The sequence below is a fragment of the Monomorium pharaonis genome, chromosome 4, assembly GCF_013373865.1.
Source record: "Monomorium pharaonis isolate MP-MQ-018 chromosome 4, ASM1337386v2, whole genome shotgun sequence".
Taxonomy (NCBI): domain Eukaryota; kingdom Metazoa; phylum Arthropoda; class Insecta; order Hymenoptera; family Formicidae; genus Monomorium; species Monomorium pharaonis.
This window is the reverse complement of record NC_050470.1, coordinates 14,002,146-14,025,298: the sequence shown is the minus strand read 5'-3', so window position 1 is coordinate 14,025,298 and position 23,153 is coordinate 14,002,146. Positions and strand designations below refer to the sequence as shown.

Genomic DNA, 23,153 nt, shown 5'->3' with positions numbered 1-23,153 from the left:
CTTACTCTAAATATTTATTTATTTATTTTTATTATTTTCTCATGTAACAAGTCTCTTTTTACGATATATTACTTTTTTGTAATGTTATAAAATGAATATCTTTTTTTTAATATTACTAAAACGAAATAAAGTTTTAAAAAATTATGACAAAATGGAAGTGTTCTGTTACAAATTTCTATAATAATGCAAATCTATAAACTTTTATTAAAGTAAACCTTTATTAACATAATCAATGTATTAAACGTTTTTAAAATATATTTATTTTAAAACTGTTGTATTACATAAAAATAAGATTGCTTACATTTAAAACATATTATCTTTTTATTATTTTTTGAAGATAAGTATGTTTATTTTGTAAAAATTAATAATATATAGCTATATATAGGAACAATATATTATTGTATTGATTATTTATATGTAAAAATTATTACAATTTTTTATACTTATATATAAATATTTATTGCTTCTATGTATATATAGTTGTATTTTGCAAGAAATGGTATTCCAGAAAAATTTTTTTAATAATATACATACATATAATTAATAATATTAAAGTACAATTTAAATAGTAATTATATGTAATAATAATAATTATATGTAATTTTGTATTTTTCTTATTGTAAATAAAACGAAGAATTAATATGTATGCAATAAAAGTTTTTACCGATGTTTTTGAAATACGCGGTTTTTTACATTTATCGAACTTGAGAAAGACGGAACGGAACAGAGGATTGACTAATCAGAGACCAACAGAATTACTCTGATTGGTCAATTCTCTGTTCCGTTTCTATTCCGTTCCGTTTATTCTTCTTCATTGGGACGCACCTTTAGGGCCACCGCACAAACTCTTCCATAATGCGTTACGTTACGTTAAGTACTCCATACGAACCTAAGTTGTACTTAAAATTTAACTTAAATCAACGCACAAAGAAATCCTTAACGTAAGAACTTAAGAACTTATGTTAAAAGTTTCTTTGTGCGTTGATGTAAGTTTAATTTTAAGTACGAACTTAGGTTTATGGAGCACTTAACGTAACGTAACGTGTTACGAAAAAGCTTGTGCGGTGGCTCTTACGCTGCTTACGCATACCATAAACAAGTTCATTGTGCATATATCATTTCGTGCTTCTAGAAATCTGACAGTATTTCTGCAAATTTGTTTGTGTTCTGTAAAGAGGAATTAACAATAATATACTACTTAAGAAGCATCGAAAATAAATATATACTAAGTATATACAGGGTGATTCCAAATAACTATATGTCCTTGCATACACATATTCTTAGTAATATTCTGAGTCAACTTTTTCTATCGCAAAAAATTATCCAGAGCTTAGATTTCTAGATATAATAAGAAATAGTTTACGTATCCTGAATCAGATACAAGAGGTAAGCAGGGGTGGCACAACTCACCGCTGCTCGCGGGCACCACGAGGCGTCTGCTGCGCTCAATAATCGATAATCATCTCAATTATCTTTAACGATGGTATTTAGTATTTTGAATCATCCGAATATTATGTAATAAAGAAATGAATAGGTGACAGAGAGAGAGAGAGAGAGAGAAAGACTGAGAGGAGAAAGAGGGGAGAAAGAACCTGTTCGAACCTGTTTACGCACGTACCATTCCGCAATCAATTGATTGTTCTCACGATCCATCCTTCAGTTTATCGGATTAAATCTTTCTTCTTTCTTCTTACATTTTATCACTTCACTCGTTTACACAGCCATACACACGCGCACATACACACACACACTCTGTTCACTCACTTGATCGAATTTATTTACACATCAAAAAAATAGTACGAAACATTTAACTATTAAACATTACTAATCACTCGGCACGTCAAAATTACTCGAAGAAAGAAACACGTATTTACTCGACGAACACACAACACGTGTTTACTAGTTACTCGATGTCAGCTGACATCGAGCTCAGCTAAGCAAGCAAACAACTGACTTTATTGGTTATTGTGTGGTAACACTGTCGAATATGTGTCTGGGAACGCGGCAACTTAAAAATAAAAATATTGATTAATATTTGATTTACTATTATAATTTGTTGAAGAATATTGTTGCAAACGTGAGCTTCGCGAGCGTGAGCTTTGCGCGCATTGTGAGCGCAAGCTTTACGCGGAAAAATCAATATATCGATTGCTTCAGTCAGCTGAGTCTATCGGCCCCGGCGTTGCTTAGTTATGTATAAACAAATGGTTTTGTTGAGAACTTCATGAGACGTCAACTCGTGCGGACGTGCTCGGAATAGTTGTAATCGTGTTCGCAGCTTTTAATAAAGTTTTCCTTTTTAAGTTCTCCTCTCAGTCTCTCTCTCTCTCTCTCTCTCTCTCTCTCTCTCTCTCTCTCTCTCTCTCTCTCTCTCTCTCTCTCTCTCTCTCTCTCTCTCTCTCTCTCTCTCTCTCTCTCTCTCTCTCTCTCTCACCGTCACCTATTCATTTCTTTATTACATAATATTCGGATGATTCAAAATACTAAATAACATCGTTAAAGATAATTGAGATGATTATCGATTATTGAGCGCAGCAGACGCCTCGTCGTGCCCGCGAGCAGCGGTGAGTTGTGCCACCCCTGCTTACCTCTTGTATCTGATTCAGGATACGTAAACTATTTCTTATTATATCTAGAAATCTAAGCTCTGGATAATTTTTTGCAAAAGAAAAAGTTGACTCAGAATATTACTAAGAATATGTGTATGCAAGGACATACAGTGGAACCCCGCGTTAGCGGACTGTTCGGGGCTCTGGTCCGCTAACGCGGGGTTATCTCCTATTGCTTGGTTTCACTCCCACTCCGTGAAATTCAGGGACGTAACGGTATTGCCATCTAACCAGTTAATGTTTACGCTTAAGACTAAATGTATTCGATCATAAAATTGCAAGCAGAGCGTCTCAGATTAAGTCAATCGTATCTATAGCCGTCCAAAAAACTTTCATCTCGTACCTCTAAATTATATTCCCGAATATTTTATATTCCCCACACTTCTAATTTATTATTATTTTCTAACATATAATTTATAAATAAAATATTATCAAATTAGAAATCCAGCTTTGATTGCAATCGGTGTTCTTTTTTTTATGTGATTGCATTAAACAATTTATTTTAAATTAGTGTTGGCTATTTTATTTACATGTGCGTGAATTTTTCAAATAAAAATTTATATAAAAATATATTTTTATTTATATTACACGAATAATATTTTGAAACAACTTTTTGAGACAATTTTTAATGACCATGTAGACAAAATAATAAATTCTTAAATTTAAAAAAATATTAGCCATTTCTTAGTCTTAAATGAATTTAATACACATTAAAATCTTGCACAAATCTTTAAGAATACGTCGTAACTGCTTACATACTACGTGACTGCATTGCTATCCCTACACACGCTACTCATGTGGGCCGAGTGCATATGGAGGGGATAGTTTCCGCTAACGCGGAGTACGCTAACGCGGGGTTCCACTGTATTTGAATTTTATCTGGCTGGCGTTTGGAGTAGAATAAACGGACCGGGCTGGCCTTTTGCACTGAAGACTTTTCCCCCCCGAGGTTTTTTTTAGTATAACTTTGATGGCGCTAGCATCGTGGTTATACAAGAAATTAACAATAGTAGTTTTAAGCAGGACGAAAACGACCCATAGGGAGGGATTGAGGGTTAATAATAAAGTAGTTTAAGATAAAATAATAACAACTAATGACAATGCAAAAACAATTTCACATGATTTAACTGACATTAATACAACTCAGGCTTCAGAAAATGAATCTTTTATTGTTAAATTTATCAATAACAGTCATGTTGTCCTTAATGATGAAAGCAGTTCTTTTTTTGCTAAATAATTGCAGTGATTTTCAAAAAATCGATAATTTCAGTGATGAAAATGATTATGAGGAATCTACAAGTAATTCAGAGAATGATAATAATAATGATAAAGCTCATAACAAAGAATTTCAAAATCTTTTAGCAGATTGTTTAAAAAAAAATAAAATATCACATATAGTTGGTAAAGACATCTTGAATGTAATAAGAAGTCATAAATGTTTAACTTATCTGCCAAAAGATTCAAGAACGTTACTTAAAACTTCTCGGGAAATAACAAATATTACGATTGAGCCGGGAGAGTATCTTTATCTTGATGTAAAAAAAGGAATTTATTGAACTCTTGCTCAAACATTTGTTATACCTGAAATCCTTTAATTTATTTTAATACTGATGGCATGGCATTAGATAAAAGTGATAATAATGAACTTTGGCCTATACAAATTAGAGTAGCAAACATATGCGATAGTAAGCCAGAATTAGTAGGTATTTATAAAGGTCCTAAGCCGTACAGTGCTGAAGAATTTTTTGCTGCATTTGTTACCGAAATGAAAGAAATCTTACTAGAGATGTTTATCGAAAATCGATATTATCGAATATTCAATATTTTTTTCACTTTGATATAAAAATATCGAATAAAAAAATATGAATAAAATATCGAATAAATACTTTTAACCTATTTCAACAACAACATTAAAGACGAATATTTTTTTAAAGAGATCATTTTAGAATACAAGTCCTTAGGGCCATCACACACGAAATAACATAAGCTGCATATGCATAGCATAAGACCGTTGAACCAATGAGCTCCTAACATAAAGTCGCCATATTGATATACATAAGATGCTTATTGGCCTAGCGTTCTTATACTATGCATATTAATGCAATAGCTTATGTCATTTCGTGTGTGATGGTCTTTAAGGACAGCCGCACAGACTTTTGCATAACACATAACGTATGTACGCATACGTATGTACGTATGTACTAACTCTACTCTATTGTACAGTTCGTGTCGTTCGTGACATCAAAATGTTCTGTGTTATTATCTGCATTCGAAAATGAGCTGTGTATGGAAATATTTTACAAAAACCGAGAAAAATGTTGCTAAATGCACATTATGTTCCAAAGAAGTGAAAACTTCTGGAATGACATCCAATTTGTTTACTCATTTAAAAACAACATTTATTTGCATTTGACGAATGCATGAAAAAGAAAAAGGTATGTGTTACTTGTACTGTTTTTTTAAGATAAAGATATTCTGTTACTAATTTGTATTTATATAAAAATTTTAATGAAATATTTATGTATGTAAAATTTATTACATTTCTTTAGGGTTACATCATGTACTCTTTCTCTCCCCCTCTCCCGTTTATTCATCTTATTCTCTCTCTCTCTCTCTCTCTCTCTCTCTTTTTTATTTTAATCAAATATCAAATTATTTTTATTTTTACTTTTTAAGTTTATAATTTATAATATATAAATTAAGCTTTTAATTTAAATTAAAAAATGTTATGTAATTATATATATAAGTTCTGTATAAAAAAATTTATTGCAGAAAAAAATGAACTCACAATTAAAAAGATAATTTAAAAGAAAATGTAGAAGGATCCAACACTTGTACAAGTAGACGTAGCAGGTAATGTATACTTATTGTTGGAAATTAACTTAACATTAAACTTGTTTTATACGATAAAAAATTCTGCTCAGAATTCATATAAAGCAGTCATGATGAAATAAGTTAAGATGAAATAAATTTATAATAGATAGAAAAATGTCTATAATTTTTTATAATAGAACAGAAAATGAGAAATGTAAAAAAAATTATTTTTTATTTTTTTCTTTATAGATCACGAAGTCCACTGTCCAAGTCCATTGACAATTTATCCTAAAGTTCTACGTCGTCACACTCTTTGCAAAATACATTGTCAGAAGTCTTAAATAAAAGAACAAGTTTTGAAAAAGGAGGTTCAAGAAATATAGCGATCACAGAAGCATTAGTAAATATAATATGCAAAGATAACATGCCTACTAGGACTGTCGAGAAAGGGGGTTTTATACAATTTGTTAAGACTCTTTGTCCTCTATTTAAAATTCCTTCAAGATCTACGTTAACAATTCTTTTAGAAGAAAAATATAAAGTATGCAGGTCACAACTGAAAGAAATGTTGGATCACGTACATTACGTATCTTTGACATCAGATATATGTACCATAATGAATTTAACTAGAAGTTTCTTAGTGATAACTGGACATTTTATCAATACAGAGACTTACAATCTTGAATCCGTTTGCTTGGAAGCAGTGCCTCTAACAGAAAGACATACAGCAAATACTATAACTGAACAATTTAATCAGATTTGTGAGGAATATTATCTGAATCCATTAAAAATAATTTCAATTACTACAGATGGAGCTTCTAATATGCAAAAGGCAGTTGAATTGTTCTCAAACTCTTCAAAATGGATTTGGTGTTTTGCACATATAACTAATTTAGTTGTACAAAATTCTTTGAAGAATACACCTGAACTTGATAAAATTATTGTACAAATTAAAAGAATTGTTACGTATTTCAAGCAAAGTACTATTGCATCAGATGAACTTAGAACAGAACAGATAAAGCGTGGAAAAAGTGAAGGCAACATAATGTATCTGACACAAGACATTTCTACTCGATGGAATTCTACCCTTGAAATGGTAGAAAAATTTGAGAAACTAGCACCCATTCTGGGAACTATATTGGCTAATAGAAGTCATAAAGATGGTCCACAAATGTTAGCAGGATATCATATTGAAGTAGTATCTGAAATTATTCACCTTTTAACACCTTTTAAAGAAGCGACTACTCAAATATCAGGTGATAAATATGTAACTGCCAGTATCGTTTTGCCATTGTGTCATAATGTATTAGAGACATTAAATGATTTGAAGCCTGCCACCAATGCTGCAATGGAATTTAAAAAAAATTTATTAAAGGAAATCGAAGTAAAATATATACCTCTTAAAAAAAATAAACTTTTAACAATTGCAACTCTACTTGATCCTAGATTCAAGAGAGTGTACAGCTTTTCTTCTCTCTGCCAGGCAGCAGCTATATCACAAGTATGCTGCGAAATTAGAGACGTAGCAAGACAAAAAGGCGACACTTCTGCAACGTTAGAACAAAGTCCATCCAAAGAGACTCAAAAAAATTGTATTTCTATTTGGACAAAACATACAGAAAGGCTAAAAAAACATTCAGACGAAGATGAATCATATACACATCAAATGCCACCTGAATTAAAATTATATTTTAAATCTGCAATACTTCCATTATCGGAGGATCCTATTAAATATTGGTACAATTATAAAACAGTATCTCCTGAATTGGCAGAAGTTGCTCTAAAATATTGTGCAATAATGGGGTCATCCATGGCTTCAGAGAGAATTGTCTCGGCTATTAACAATGTCGTAACTGATAAAAGAAGTAGATTAACAAATCGTCACATAAAAGAGGCTGTTTTCCTTACTAATTTTTTTAGAAATAAATAGTAAGTGTAATATATGTATTTTTACTATACATATGTATTTTTAAGATAAAATATACTTTTTTGTTTTATTTCAGATTCTTCGATTAATGTTTGAAATGTCACAAAGTGTTATATATACATATTCGAGTACAAATTGAACTCTAGTGCAAAAAATATGCATAATTATTTTTATTTTAATTATATATATATTTTTTTTATTTTATATAATATAACATATGTAATTTTTGTTCTGTGATGCAATACTTATGTGTAATACTTATATGCAATACTGTATTTTAATACTTTAATGTAAAAAAAATAAAATGTTTTCTTACACTTTTTATTAAAAAAACTAAAATCATTATAATAAAAAGTTTATAATAGTTTTTATAAAAAAATATGGATTATTCGATATTTTATTCGATATATTAGATATTTATTCGATACGAATATAAATACTTTTTAAATTAATGAATATATTCACATTCGATATTATTTTTCGATATCGACAACTCTAAATCTTACAGAAGGGAGGCATCATATTTAACGGAAAAATTATACCTGTTTCTTTGAGATGCTTTATTGCTGATATGCCAGCTCGTTCATTTTCTTTAAATCATAAGGGTCACATGTCTATTAAACCTTGTTCAAAATGCAAAGTTTCTGGCAAAATGCGTGAAAGACGGCTTGTTTTTCTAGGTTTAAATCATCTTTTGAGAAGTGATACAGAGTATGAGAAAAGATCCGATGCTAATTATTACAAACCAGGCGCTATTCCGCTATCTAGTCTCCCAATGGGATTAGTTTCTCAAGTACCTTTTGATTATATGCACTTGGTATGCTTAGGTGTGGTTAAAAGAATATTACGGGCATGGGTTGATGGTGGATTTGAATCAACAACTCGTCTTTCTGCCAAGTCTCTTGAAATTATATCTACTAGACTGGCGATCGTAAAACATTACTGCCCTCGCGAATTCGCTCGTTTACCTCGCTCAATTATAGATTACGATAATTTCAAAGCCACTGAATTTCGGCAATTTTTGTTATATACTGGGCCTGCAATAATGTATGGAATTCTTCACGAAAGTATTTATGTTCATTTTCTTATTTTACATTCTGCGATTCGTATTCTTGTGTCACAAAATCCTTCAGAGAATTTATTAACATTTGCAGAAATGGGATTGCAAATTTTTGTAGAACAATGCCCTTCTTTGTATGGTTCCCATTTTGTTTCGTATAATATCCATGGATTATTGCATCTTGTTCAAGATTTTCGCAATTTTGGATCATTAGATACTTTTTCTGCTTTTCCGTACGAAGACAACATGACTGGTATTAGAAGATTGTGTAGAAAGCCGGATCAAATTTTACAACAAATTAGAAGTAGAATGCGAGAAGGTAGCACTAGAAAACAAATTGTTTATCCACAACAAAGCTTTATCAAGATGTTTGACAGTCATAAAAATGGACCTATTACGGATAATTTTTTATCTGAATCTGTACAATTTCGAAAATTGAAAACTGAGAAAATGTTTTTATCTATTTTTCCACAAAACAATTGTTGCATTTTACACGACCTGACCATTTGTATAATTGTAAATTTTGTCAAAGTACAAGGCAATCCTTATTTGATTGTAAAAACATTTACAAATGTAGAAAATTTTTATGACGTTGGAATTGACTCAGCATCTGTGGGTGTTTACAAATGCAATAAATTATCAGACAATATCCATACAGTTCCTCTTTTGAATGTAATGAGCAAGTGTTATGTTGTACCTTATTGGCCAATCTCCAATTTGGAGGAGTCTTTCGACAGTTGCAGTCAACCGCTAGAAGATCAATTTATTATTACTGTTCTTAATATTTAATAAGTGTATTTATTTTACTGTTAACAATGCAATGTGCTGCTTGGTATTATCCAGTATATTTCGGACATTTAGTTGTTCATCAATTTTATTAATAAAAATTACTAATTTTACATAAGTTTTATTAAAATTTTGACTAGACAAATATATTTACACATTACTGTATGTATAGAAAACTTGTAAATTTCTTTTATTAATTTAATGTGTAACAGAATAAAGTAATATATAATGTATTAAATATTAAAATATTCATATATATGCTGCTCTACAAGACAACTAGCTGGAAAAACAAAGAATGTTGTAAGTAAATACTTTTTTTTTATTGAATTGACATTGCATGTGTAAAGAATATTATCCATTATAATACACCTGAAATACCTTTACTTCGCTTACATTTTTTTATTTTAATGATTTATTTTATTGCATTACGGGTACTTATACATCTAAATACATGTATGGGTATATTTTTCGTTATTGTTTGTTTACAGAAATAGTTTACAGAAATATATATACTCTTCATTTTTTCTCTTTTTTAAATGAATGCTAAATTCAATCTGTTTTATCCTTTATTTGATGATTAATACTTTGCTAGCAGCACATTAATAAAACATTTTTTATCTTTATGTTTAGAAACTCCGTGGTATTATTAATTTTTATTATTTAAATCTTTCAGCAAATAACACATTAAATTTGAAAAATGTCTTCAATACGCCGGCCTCAAAGAAATATTTTAAAGCCACGAAGATTTCGATCTTCATTTAGTGAAACAGAAAAGACGGGGACGATTAAAAAAAGAGGCAGGCGAGGACAGATTACTGATGCACAAAAGCTTAAAAATCAAGCGGATTCCGTTAAGGAAAATGTATCAGTTATAAAAAGAATTCTTCAACTTCAGAATTTACAAACTTATAATCCAATTCCTTTTGGCTCGTCTAATTCTTTATTCGTGCCTACAACTCAGGAAACATCAAGTTCAAATATTTTACGGAAAAAAGCAATCACAACTATTGCGCAGAATCACGCAAGCGCATCCGTTAGAAATAGTTAATTACCCACAACTGAAACCGCACTTATTTCTAACGATAATTTAGGATGTGCAGCTATGAATCATGAAAACTGTACTTCATTTTCACCGATGCAACGTTCAACAACTACGACTTCTCAGCATATTTCAACCAACATAGTAAGCACGAAATCTGGGCCGAATACCGAAAATTATTTGTCAGTTTCATCGCTGCAGTCTCCAACTTCTACATTTGTCACTTCAAGAAATTTTGCTACACCCGAAACAACACATCGTTACGATTGCTTGACTACAGACACAATAGAACGTAATCCGCCATTTACAAGTTCAACATATGTATTACCGTCATTAAAACCGACTTTTCAGCAATCCACGTAAGTTGCATGTACGACAGCTTGTAATTCTACAAATTTAACTTGTAACCCAATGGTATATGCTGTGAAAACATGTTTGATGTCAAACACAAATTATATAGATGACCAATTCAATGTCTCTATGACACACAGGCAACGACTTGAAGACAATCAGAATCTTGCCGAATTAGAACCGATAGAAACAAGTACTCCAGAATCTCACGAAGACTTATCTAACAATCGAATTAACGAAACAGATAAACAAGATGAAAGTGATAACAATGAGCAAAGCAAAGATACAAATGAATTAAACGACGAAGAAGATGAAAGTACCAACCATTTTGTAATATCCAACACTGAACATTTAAATCCTAATGCCGATGATAGGCAACTTAAGTAAGTATATTAGATACATTATTATTCATAAAAATGTTTAGAAATTACATAAATTTCAAAAATAAAAAAGAGTACAATGTATTCACTTGTTATGCAATATATTTGAAGAAGTAAATATTTATACATTATATATTACATATTTAAGTAAACTAAATTTTTTTTTTCTAGTCTCGGCGATGACTTTAAAAGACTATTTGATCTCTTGGAGAACATTTGCACAGAAATGAGAACTGGTTTCAACAGAATTTGTCTAGAAATGAGAAGTCAAAAAAGAACCGTTATCAAACCTGATATCTTGCCAAAGAAAACAATACAAAATGTTGAGGAATTTAACCATTGCGATGATGATCAATTATATACTGACGTTGTAAGGTTCCAAAGAACGTATTAAAATTATACAGTAACATGCAATAATGTATTCTATCATCCTTAACAATATAAACTTTTTGTTTTATTTCAATTTTTTTAACTTCTTCAAGATGTTAACAAACTTTAGGAAATTTTAAAACAATATTATCATTTACACAATACTAATATTCCAAATCATTTGTGTTTAATTTTTTCAGGTTGATTTTCTTACATTTGGAGGCTTTGATTTAAGAAATGCTTTTAATTTGTGTATGAAAGAAAGTATGACAGATGAACTGTCACTTTCTTATTCGTGGTAGGGAAATCAATTGGATAAGACATTGCCATTTCATTCAACTAAATTGTCTAATGCTATGCAAAGTATGAACGCTACTTTAAAGCTTAAAATAATATTTTAATCAGCAAATAATACTTAAAAATTTTTGTAATTAAAAAAATTTTTTTTAACCGTTTTCAAAAATGTTTAAAAAATGTTAAAATAATGAGTTAAGGTCTTTTATATTTATTAAAAAAGTACTTATTTTAATATTTATAAAATAAATATTTCTTAAACGTTAAATAATTATTTTACAAATTTTACCTACAAATAACTTGTAAAAATAATATTTATGTTTATTAAATATATATTTTACATAAACATTAAAATAAACTTTCTTTAATAAATAAAAAGGGACTTAACCTATTTTATTTTACATTTTTTAAATATTTTTGACAATGGTTTTTAAAAAATTTTTTAACACTTTAAAATATTGCTGGTTGAGATAATATTTTATAATTATATTTTTTGTTAATTATTTATCGTTATTTTTTAATTATTTTAATATTTATATGCAGGAATTAAATTATTAACTTCTTTAAATATATTTTTCAGATGCTATGGCCAATAATGAGTACTTTCAGCCTCCAACACAAGCTGAATATAAAGCAGGAATGCAGGAGACTTTGCGTGTTGCAAAGCAAAGATTCCGAAACGCTCAACGAAGAACGTTTCGACATGCTGAGAACCAAAGAAAAGAATAATGTGATATTAAAGAGTTTATATTATATGTTTGATATATGAATAAGAAAAAATATTTTATATAACTTTTAACTTTATATAATATTTTATATAATTTTTATAATGATTTTTGTTGATAATAGATATAATATATATATGTGTATAAGTACAATTATAAATCACGAAAGAAAATTAGTAACCTTTACCTTAAGCGCACAGATAATAATTATTCGCAACAGCGTTATAATAAATTTAATTAAACGTAAGATAACATATTACGCGTTGATTCAATTGAGTATGTCTCCAATAAAAATTTTCCCCAAAGCTGATAATCTTTAGGGCCGTTATACATAAAAAAATTTAGTCGTAATCTTAAGGCTGTAAGCAAATTGACCAATTATTGTGCGAAGTAATGATTTCGCTTGTTTTACTACGCACTGTGATTGTTTTGTTTACAGCCTTATTATACGATTATGATTAAAATCTAGGCTACAATAGTCATAAATTATAAGAAATTAACCAATCACAGTTAATAAATCATACATAATCAAATATTTTTCTCTAAATTCAACTGTGATTGATTAATTTCTTATAAAATTTACGATTCTATTGTAAACTAGGTCTATTAGTATTTTGTCGGTAATACAATTAATGTTAAGCGCATTGCTACCAAATACGGCCAAGAATCTGATAGCAGCCTCGTTGAAAAGTTGAGATAGAAATCCAGATGGTTGTCCACATGTATGTGGATTTCCATGGATTTTAGATAGTTTTATATAGATTCCATATGGTTCCATACGAAACCATCTAAAATCTATGGAAATCTACATACGTGTGAATAACCATCTGGATTTTTATCTTATCTTTTCAAGGAGGAATATGCTCAAAATTAATGATGTAGCTAAGCATTTAATGATAGCATAATGTTTGGAAAGTGCAAATATTTTATTTCCGACATTGAATGCTAGCAATATGTTCAAAATTAGTAAACAAGATCAGTGATGTAGCTAAGCATTTAATGCTAGCATAATGTTTGAAACGTGCAAATAATTTATTTCCGATATCGAATGCTAATAAACAACAGCACAATGGACGACATACGTGCGTAGCAAGATGCTAACATCTTTATTAACAATATGAAAACAATTTGTGTTCATACTGGCTATCTGGGTTTAGATCATTTGTCAATCTCAGGTCTATATCTGACATTAATATTAAATTAAAATCAAGGTTGGTAACAAAGGTTGTGTGTGTGTGTGTGTAAACTTAAGTTTATCTCAATCATACCTAACAGAAAGGTGATCGTGAGCTGAGTTTTAGATTCGTGATTAGGTTTAGAATACATCAGGCGACTTTGGACATAGCTTTAAATTCATGATCGGGTTTAGCATAAAGTTAAACTTGGGTTTACATTGGATTTCATCATTGGGCCAACTAATGAAACGAATTTTGGGGTTAGATCAATTGCGATCTCGAGCTGTATATAGTTACGGTCCATTGTTCGTCCGACAATTGGCCGATCATCGCTGCCAACATTGCGGGCCCGGTTTGCGAGCTTGGGCATATGTTCGGCCACATTGACTACCCCTACATAGGTTGCCACTCTTGCCAGTCGCCGTGTTTAGTCAGTGGCGTTTGGTTATCATCATCTACTCAAGTAGTGGTTTCATGTGTTTGCGCCGCATGTTTCTGAGATAATTATCTTTTCTCTTATCTGCGTGGTACACAGAAGAAAAGAATATTGTTTTGACAATATCTCCAGTTTCAAAACGGAAATCTTGAAATAAGATTATATCGCGTTAAATCAAAAAGATTTACTTGAATATAAAGATTTATTTCAAAATTTTATATAGTTTAACCAAGAAAATAATATTTTTATTATTTAAGAATAATTTTTTTAAATGGAAAAGGAAAAATATTAGATAAAAAATACTACATGTTTAAATTAAAGATTATAATTTTTTTAAAATAAAATTATCAAAACAATTATATTATATTTTTAAAATAATACTTATAGTATTGAAATAAGATTATAATATCTTGAAATTCAAGATTTTCAAATTCTTCTAACAAGGGGACCTTATGTTAAGATATAGGATTAAAAAAAAACTTTATTAACTTATTAAAAAAAAATTAAGGCCAGAGCGAGAATCGAACCAGCGACTCCGCGCTTACGAAACTAGAGCTCTATGCGCTCGGCTACGAGCGGCTCTGACAATAGGTTAAAATTTTCTGTACTTACAGATATCGGAAATTTTCAAAATCGATTTTTTCGAGTATTTTTGAGAAGCGCATCGTACTGCTTTAGGAAATTGAAGTCCGGGTACTGATCTTCAAATTCTATAAGTATAAAAAAAATCGGTGATCCATGACCTGTAAGGTCCCCTTGTAAGAAAATTATACATTTATTGTTTCTTATATATAAAACAAGGATCGCGTTAATTTGAATACATAAGTTTCAATTTGAGAGTAATTTTTTTCCGTAGAGAGTGTACTTAAAACGGGTGTATCTTGATGGCGTTTACGCCAGTCGCAGAATACAAAGTGTTTCTCTGTCCAAGATAAGCGATACGACCTGTTGCGTACGACCTGTTGCGTGCGACTAGTTGCATGCAATCTGTTGCGTGCAACCTGTTGTTACCGCCGGCTTAACCTTAAAGTGCAAAGTTAGCGCGGAAATGCCAAAGAGTAAAGAATCACTGTTTATCACATGTGTTTCTTCACTTAATAGGACATTCACACCGAATAATGATTCATACACTGCAAAAAATTGGCGTGTTCAACGTACCCCAATCAGCAGACAATGACCTAGTTTACACCGAGCACTTGGTACGCGTATCAAATAGTAAATAACTAGTGAATGTGTTTAATCATTCGCTGATCAGCTTAAATTCACTACTTGATACGCGTACCAAGTGCTCGGTGTAAACTAGTAGAATGTGTAAAACCAGAGAGGAACCTGAGAGCGGCCACCGCGGCTTTTTTCGTGCGACCAATATTTGACTAGCATCAGCGCCAAACGTGGATGTAAAGCCCGTTCTACATTAATTGCAGTCGCCGGTTGCAATTTGCAACACCCAATAAATGTCGAGCTTTAACTAGAAACTAAGCGCCTATTGGATGTCGCAAGTCGCAACTAGCTGCTTGCGATTAATGTAAAACAGACTTTACATCCACCTTTGGCGCTGGTGCTAGTCAAATATCGGTCGCACGAAAAAGGCCGCGGTGGCCGCTCTCAGATTCCTCTCTGGTAAAACATTTTGTTAAAATTAAAATAAAAAAATAATTAATATTTTAATTATTTGTTTTTTTATGATGTTTTGTGTTGTGGTTAATTCGATCTTCAGCGTGTTGTAGCCAATTCTTAATTACAGTTTGAATAGAGTGAGAAGAAATTTTCCCACTAATACTGATAATTACTTCTGAAAAAATATATAATTTTGTAAAAAATTAAAATTATGAAAATTATAAATTTTTTAATAAATATTTATTATTTTTTATAATTAATTTATAAAAAAATATTATATTATATCTAAAAATTATTAATTACTTTCTAAACTTCAAATGAAAATACTGCCACTTTACACAATACAATTTTTCGAGTAATTTTCCACTCAATAAGAGTTAAAATTCATTTTAATTGAGTAAATTTTTAACTTCTATTAGAATGGAAAATCACTCGAAAAATAACTTTTATAGAATGGAAAATCAATTGAAAAATTATAGTACGTGGCAGTATTTTCACTCTAAGAAATTTCCCTAGTAGCAAAAAATATTGGCGCAATATTCCCACATAGAAATTGGCATCCAGTGGATGTCCAATGGACGTCCATTAAATTTCCATAGATCCATGGGACGTCTATGTCCATGGTGGAAGTCAGGTGGACGTCCATTAGAAGTCTAGTAAACTTCCTTAGCTCCATTGGAGGTTTACCTCTATGGCGGAAGTTAGATAAACGTCCATTAAAGATCCAGTAAACTTCCATGGCTCCATTGAAGGTTTACCTCCATGGTAGAAGTTAGATAGACATCCATTAGGGATCCATTAAACATTCATAGCACTATGGAACATTTACTTCCATGATGGAAGTTAGATAGACGTCCATTAGGAATCCATTAAACTTCCATAGCTGTATGGAACATTTACTTCCGTGGTAAAAATCAGATAGACGTCCATTACCTAGCGAGAAACGATAATGAATTCGACATCAATTCGACATCAAATCAACATCGAAATGATGAATTCGATGTCGATTCGATGTACTATTTCTCACTGGGTAGGGATTCACTAAACTTCCATAGCTCTATGGAACATTTACTTCCATGGTGGAAGTTACCCAGACAACACGCTTATCAGAATGAAAACTTTAAGAGAACTTTTTTAAGAAAACATTTATATATCTTGGAAATGATGTCAAAATGGTAACATTTATCAGAGACGTTTACTAAGAGAGGTCTTTGAGATATCTCATTGAAGAGTTTCGTTTAAGTTTCTTGAAAATGTTATCCTTATGACATCAGCTAAATGATATCAGCTTAATATCTCATCCCATACAGCACAGAAAGATTGCAGCAACATTGTGGCAACATTTCAACGCAAGATTGCAATATTGCATAAACGTTGTGAAATGTTGCTGCAAGGTTGCTGCAAGATTGCAGCAATGGTAAAATGTCCGCTTTTAGAAATATTGTTACGTAATATTGTAGCAATATTGCAGTAAAATATGTATGCAATATTATTCAGAAAAAGATTATTCAAAATAATTCATCTGATTTTAAATAACTATTTTGAATTTAACAAATACAGAGTGATTAGTGAAACTTCAACCAAAAGATAAACTTTGCAAGTTTTGTCTTTTATCTTATATAAGTACATTATAAGATGAGAGAGACAAAACTTACAAAATTTATCTTTTGGTTGACGTAATCACTCTGTTGTTAAATTCAAAATATAGTTATTTAAAACTGAATGAATTGATCGGATGATCGTTTAGTTGATGTCACTATAATCACTCTGTATTTGTTAAATTAAAAAATACAGTTATTTAAAATAATTTTGAATAACCTTGTACTCTGTTATACACAAATCTACATAATAATAGTTTTACAAACAAATTAAAACTACTCCAGAATGCATGTATCTCTATAGATGAAAAATTTTAAATAATATAGAACGATCACTTTTACATTATTTTTGAAAAGTTACTGTAATATATTTATTCAAACTCTATTGAATATTAATTTTATCTATTTTCACTATTTTAATAATATTTTAAAATGTTGCTGCATCATTGCTGAAGTAATATTGTAAAATAATGCCTTTGCAATATCTCTGAAACATTACATCGCAATATGCAATGTTGCAACGTTGCAGCAATGTTGCTGCAAGCTTTTGTGCTGTATGGGATAAAAAATATCACAATGCTGTCCGATTTTTAAGCCGTCCATGGGCGTCGTAGTTGATTCAGAAATCACTCAACACTATAACATTCTGAATGAGAGATTCATTTGATATTTAAAAAAACTATCATAAAGATAATGTTTTCAAAAATAACGGTTTGTCTACAATTACTGTGCACAAAAAAATGCACAAAATCTAATTCATCATGTACTGAACAAAAACAGGATAATAAATGTACTACTCAATTTTTCTTAGAATATATGATCTATATAGTTAACCATCTAATTAACCATTTAAACGCTTTAAAGTATTAATGCTAAATAGATCGTAATTTTCATCAAATTATTAAGGTTATGGAAAAAGATAAATTAATTAACAATAAAATTAATAAGTAAATAAATTAATGCTATTTATTTTTAATATGTTTTGCAAAATTTAATTTCTTTTATAAAAAATAGTATAATTGCGTCAGTTTATAACATATAGGTATATGTAGACAATAACAAGTACCCATATCGATGAGTCAAATTGGCGTAGCAGATAGAGTACAAGGTTCGTAATCTTAAGGTCCCGGGTTCAAAACCCACCAGCGGCAAGTAAGAATAAAATAAAATAAAATAATATAATTTAAATTTAATTAATTAATAAAAATTTGTCCTAAATTTAGTACGTATTTGTCGATAAAAATAATTTAAAAAAAAACGAAATTTTTATTTTAAATTCTTATTTCGTCAATCATCTATTGAGGCTCCATGAAGTCTCTACTAATGATCCACGAAACATCCGCCAGTCATCCACCGAGGTTTCGTGAAGCCTCTATCAATAATCCACACAATGTCTAATAACTCTAATAGACCTCTTTGACGACGTCTAATGGAGGTCTAATAGACGTACGCAGTGCGGAACTATGGATTTTTAATGGCTCTATACTGGACGTCTAATGGACGTCCACTGGAAGTTCAAACTTCCATGGCAGACGTCTAATGGACGTCTATTAGAGGTTTCATTTCTATGTGGGTTGGAAAGTAATATAAAAACAATATTCCCAATATTGGTCTAATATTGTAAAGTTGACGCTTCATCTTATTTAGCCAATTTGTCTAAGAAGAAATATTGGTTCAATATTGGTTCAGCATTGGGCCAATATTGAACCAATCGATTTTTCATATTGGACATTAATTGCATTTTAATTTGGAGCCAACATTTTATAACCAATATTGGCATTACATTGGGAAAACATTGGCCAATGCATTCCCAATATAACCAATATTTAACCAATATTAGCCAATAATGGCCAATATACTGCCAATATATTTTGCTACTAGGGTTAGATAGAAAGAAATTTAAAAATATAATTCACAATATTTGATTGTAACACTATATAATACTTATCAATTGAATTATTCCTCGACCTTTTATAATTATTCTAATTTCTAATTGACTCCCACAAATCCTTTCTTCACAACAAACGGTGTTACCCTTACGGAAAAAACACTAAAAATAACACTTAAAAAAATACTCAAGTTGAGTACAATTTGGGACAAGGGGTAAACACTCAATTCAGTGTTAACATTCAACTTGAATGTTCGCTTTTTAATTTACTTTTAGACTGTTATTACTCTTAACTTGAATGTTCGCCATCTAATTGAGTGTTAATTTTAATGTTAATCCTAAATTTAAGAATAACATTAATAAAATTAACACTCAATTAGATGGCAAACATCCAAGTTGAAAGTAATACTCAAATTAATACTCAAAGCCAGCTGAACACTCTAGTTGAATGTTTATTTTAGATATTCGTTTTATGTCCATTTCTACCAATGCAGATTAATTTTAATCTTGGTTGAACTTGCTTTTTTTGCTTTTGTTTTTATTTAATATTTTCTAATCCAATGTTTGAGAGTGCACACTCAATATTAAGTGTATACCTTCAACCGATAGATGTTGAGTGTACATCCCCAACGTTTCAGTGTTCACACTTTATGTTGGAAGTATACACTCATTTATTGTGTGTCATATCCAAATGTTGAGAGTATACTTTTAAATATTCAGTATTCAAATTCAAACTTTAGTATGAACACTCAATCATTGGGTGTACACTCAATGTTCGAGTATAAACACTCAATCTTTAGTGTAAATACTCAAGATTTGAGCGTATACACCTAAATTTGGGAGTAAACTCCCAAAATCGAGTATTAACACTCAATTTTGAGTGTAAACTCTCAAAATTAGTGTTTTTTCCGTAAGGGTAAAAAAGTATTATTCTCTGTTTGGGCTCTTTAGCTCTTTAGCATTGAGTTTATGTTTTTAGAGAAACCCCTTGCAAAAAGATAACTACTTATTGATATCATTTTCAAGAGAAATTAATGAGATTTTTTAAAAGTCCTCTTAAACCCTTACGGAAAAAACACTAAAAATAACACTTAAAGAAATACTCAAGTTGAGTATAATTTGGGACAAGGGGTAAACACTCAATTCAGTGTAAACACTCAACTTGAGTGTTCGCTCTTTAATTTACTTTTAATTAGAGTGTTATTACTTTCAACTTGAATGTTCGCCATCTAATTGAGTGTTAATTTCGAGTGAGTCCCAGATGCGCACAGTAATAAACGGATACAGCAAGCTGAGTGAAACGGACACAGTAACAAACGGACACAGACCAAACGGACACAGTAATAAACGGACACAGTTTCTTAAATCGGATATTTTTAAACTGCAACTAGAGATAAAAAAATAAAATAAAAGTTTCATTTTTTAAAATTATTTTTATCGACAGTACATACTAAATTTGAGACAAATTTTTATTAATTAATTAAATTTAAATTATATTATTTTATTTTATTTTTGCTTGCCGCTGATAGGTTTTGAACCCGATTATTAAATGTTATGACATAACATTTATTAAATATTTAAAATATTGAAAAAACAAGAATTAAAATGATTTTTAATATGTTATTAACACATTTATTAAAAATAAGAAAAATATCAATTAATATAATTCATTGATGTTGTAATTTTATCGGTTCTCTATATATAATGCGTGTTCAAAAACTTTTTTACAATTTTTTTAATCTAAATATCTAACATCAAAATACAAAAAAAAGTGTATTTAAATTTTAAATTAAAATTAATTAAATTAATGTTTTTTATTTTTAATAAATGTGACAATAACATATGAAGAACTATTTTGACTTATAAATATGTAAAATGTTTCAAAAATATTTGAATAACAATTTATGTCATAATGTTTAATGATATTTAAAAAACGTATTAACATATTTAAACAATTTAAAAAATATTTTAAAAATATTTGTAAAGTAATGTTATCATATAATATTTTCACCATATATTTATAATTTTTTTGTATTTTAACCCTTCGAGGTCACACTTTTTTTTTCTAACGTCGAGGTCACACTGGGTGGTTACCACCCATCGTCATCTTTTTGTTGTGAGTGTGATGCACTCACACAAGAAATGTCGCAAGCGATATAAGGTGTCAAATGACACCTCGCGCGCGGACATCGCCCGGCCTACATACCGGGCGTCGCACCGGGCAATACACCCGATTGCTTAATAAACAACACCCAAAATCTCCTAATTTTGGGGTGGAATCTGCATAGCTAGCAATTGCTGGCTAAGCAAGAACATTGACCAAAGGCCAGTGACCGGGAAGTACCCTCTCCGGTTATACACCAAAAATCGGTGTATATAAACACCGAGGTACAGACAACGAGCGGGCTTTGCTACACATTATACAGCGACGAACGTATGTCGCTCATCCTTTTATATTTGTCACGGGTATTAACGAATTACGTCAGTGTAACTCAGTGTAATCAAGATAGAAAATATATACACATTGTTATATGACAATCGGCTACAATCTCTCAAGAAACCTGACCCGAGGAGTATCGACGGACGATCCCAAATACCTGTGACCCTTTATCCACCAAAGGGCCACAACATTTTAAATGCTGTATTTATGTAATTATCAAAGATATGCTAACAAAAAAATTTATGGATAAACTTGAATGTTTGGAAAATGTATTCTGATATTATTTAAGCAAAAATCTAAAACCGTTAGTACCTAAAAAATTTTTTAATTTTCCAACATTAGAAAAAAAGTTTTTACAAAATAAATCATAACTTTTCTAATTTTCAATATTTTTAATTAAAAATTTAGACTTTTATTATTCAAATCTTATACTTTAAGAAAAAAAAGTCTTTGACTATTTTTTCAAAAAAAGTATTTATTTTGCATACTAAACATCGAGTATTTTAGTATACTAAAAAACAGGTATTTTCATAGAAAAGTCATGTTACGGTAGTATTTACTTGAGCGTCACTTTTTTGTATGTCACGCAAAACCATTTTTTCCTCGCAAAATAGATTGCGGTCTACCGCGTGCACGCAATGTTAGAATGCGTTAATCTAACGTTACATTTTCAAGATCACTGTCCATCTCGTCCACAGATTGCTCTGAATCGTTTGAATATGATTCTTTGAATATGATTTTCCTCGACATCCAAATTAACATTGTTGAAATCATTACGTACATTATTTTGTAAAAATTGTATCTTACATCGGCTGCTGTCGTAAATTATAGGCCATTATGCTGCATATTTTTGAAGAATAAATTAGCATAAAGATTTTTTAAAAATTCTAGGCATAAGAATCTGCATTATATCATACTTTTACACTTCTTAGACCACAAAAAACACAAAAATTCGAACCACTAAAAAACACAAAAAACTTACACAGAGGTCACACAGAGGTGGCTATCACCCTACCTTGTCTTTGGACGACTGCCAAAAACAAACCAACGCGACTTTCAGTTACAGAATAGTACAAGAGCATAGATGAAACCTTGAATTACAATTAAATGGCGTTACTAGTATCATTTTTTCTTAAATCGGAAAGATATAATGTGTTGAATTTAAGCGATGGGTGGTAACCACCCAGTGTGACCTCGAAAGGTTAAGAAAAGTTAAATTTTTAGGTAAAAAATTTGGAAAAAGTTTTCCAACATGCATTATAAAGAACCAAGATAAAATTTTTTATCAGTACTTTTATATTTTGCTTTTATGATATTTCGTTCCTAAATTACATAAAAGCATTAAATAATAATGTTTAAAAAATCTATAAAATATTAATATTTAAAAAATGTTGTTCATATATTTCTTGCTGAGTAAACATCTTATCCATCTTGTACCATTAATGTCGTATTATAATTATATTTAGTTTTTGAGAAAGAAAATATTAATTTAGAAAACTTAATATCAATATTTTCGATATTGAAAATTTTTTTCTATATTTAGCAATTTTTACATAAAAATAACTTATTGTTATTATTATTAATATTATATTACTATATTGTATTATAATTATTATTACGTATTACTATTGTTTCTTTTGTTTCA

General features: G+C 30.1%; 3 protein-coding genes across 11 annotated transcripts in view; 2 read left to right on the top strand and 1 right to left on the bottom strand.

Annotated features, from left to right (window-relative positions):
• The window catches only part of LOC105840373 (zinc finger BED domain-containing protein 1), a 39,093-nt gene extending 31,410 nt beyond the window's left edge, over positions 1-7,683 (top strand). For both annotated transcript variants that reach the window (XM_036285370.1, XM_036285369.1), the window contains 4 exons: positions 4,833-5,044; positions 5,382-5,462; positions 5,673-7,352; positions 7,427-7,683. In XM_036285370.1, coding sequence (XP_036141263.1) covers positions 5,848-7,352; position 7,427 — 1,506 coding nt within the window. In that variant the 5' untranslated portion in view covers positions 4,833-5,044; positions 5,382-5,462; positions 5,673-5,847 and the 3' untranslated portion in view covers positions 7,428-7,683. The remainder of the gene's footprint in view (positions 1-4,832; positions 5,045-5,381; positions 5,463-5,672; positions 7,353-7,426) is intronic.
• Positions 1-23,153, bottom strand: part of LOC105832409 (fasciclin-1-like) — a 365,719-nt gene that overhangs the window by 263,490 nt on the left and 79,076 nt on the right. Inside the window, exon 1 of one of the 4 annotated variants that reach the window (XM_036285358.1) lies at positions 1,603-2,353. The exons of 2 other annotated variants lie outside the window; for them this stretch is intronic. The gene's annotated coding sequence lies outside the window, so the exon portion shown is untranslated. Of the gene's footprint in view, positions 1-1,602; positions 2,354-23,153 lie in introns of those variants that run through there. One more of the 4 variants, XM_036285359.1, reaches the window with a different exon arrangement.
• On the top strand, positions 9,469-12,610 carry LOC105834728. Of its 5 annotated transcripts, none has more exons than XM_012677404.3 (5): positions 9,469-9,496; positions 9,870-10,594; positions 10,727-10,969; positions 11,138-11,336; positions 12,210-12,610. In XM_012677404.3, the coding sequence occupies exons 2-5, from the start codon at positions 10,299-10,301 to the stop codon at positions 12,396-12,398; spliced, it is 927 nt and encodes a 308-aa protein (XP_012532858.1). In that variant the 5' UTR covers positions 9,469-9,496; positions 9,870-10,298; the 3' UTR covers positions 12,399-12,610. The 5 variants fall into 5 exon arrangements, with proteins under 5 accessions (XP_012532858.1, XP_028047284.1, XP_028047285.1 ...); XM_028191483.2 differs by lacking the exon at positions 12,210-12,610 and adding an exon at positions 11,536-11,682; XM_028191484.2 differs by lacking the exon at positions 12,210-12,610 and adding an exon at positions 11,536-11,682 and having other exon boundaries at positions 11,138-11,353.

Coding starts and splice junctions, on each gene's coding strand:
- LOC105834728 (XM_012677404.3), top strand. CDS start 10,299: ATGAATCATGAAAACTGTACTTCATTTTCACCGATGCAACGTTCAACA. Junction 10,970..11,137: donor GCCGATGATAGGCAACTTAA/GTAAGTATATTA, acceptor TTTTTTTTCTAG/TCTCGGCGATGACTTTAAAA. Junction 11,337..12,209: donor ATCAATTATATACTGACGTT/GTAAGGTTCCAA, acceptor TATATTTTTCAG/ATGCTATGGCCAATAATGAG.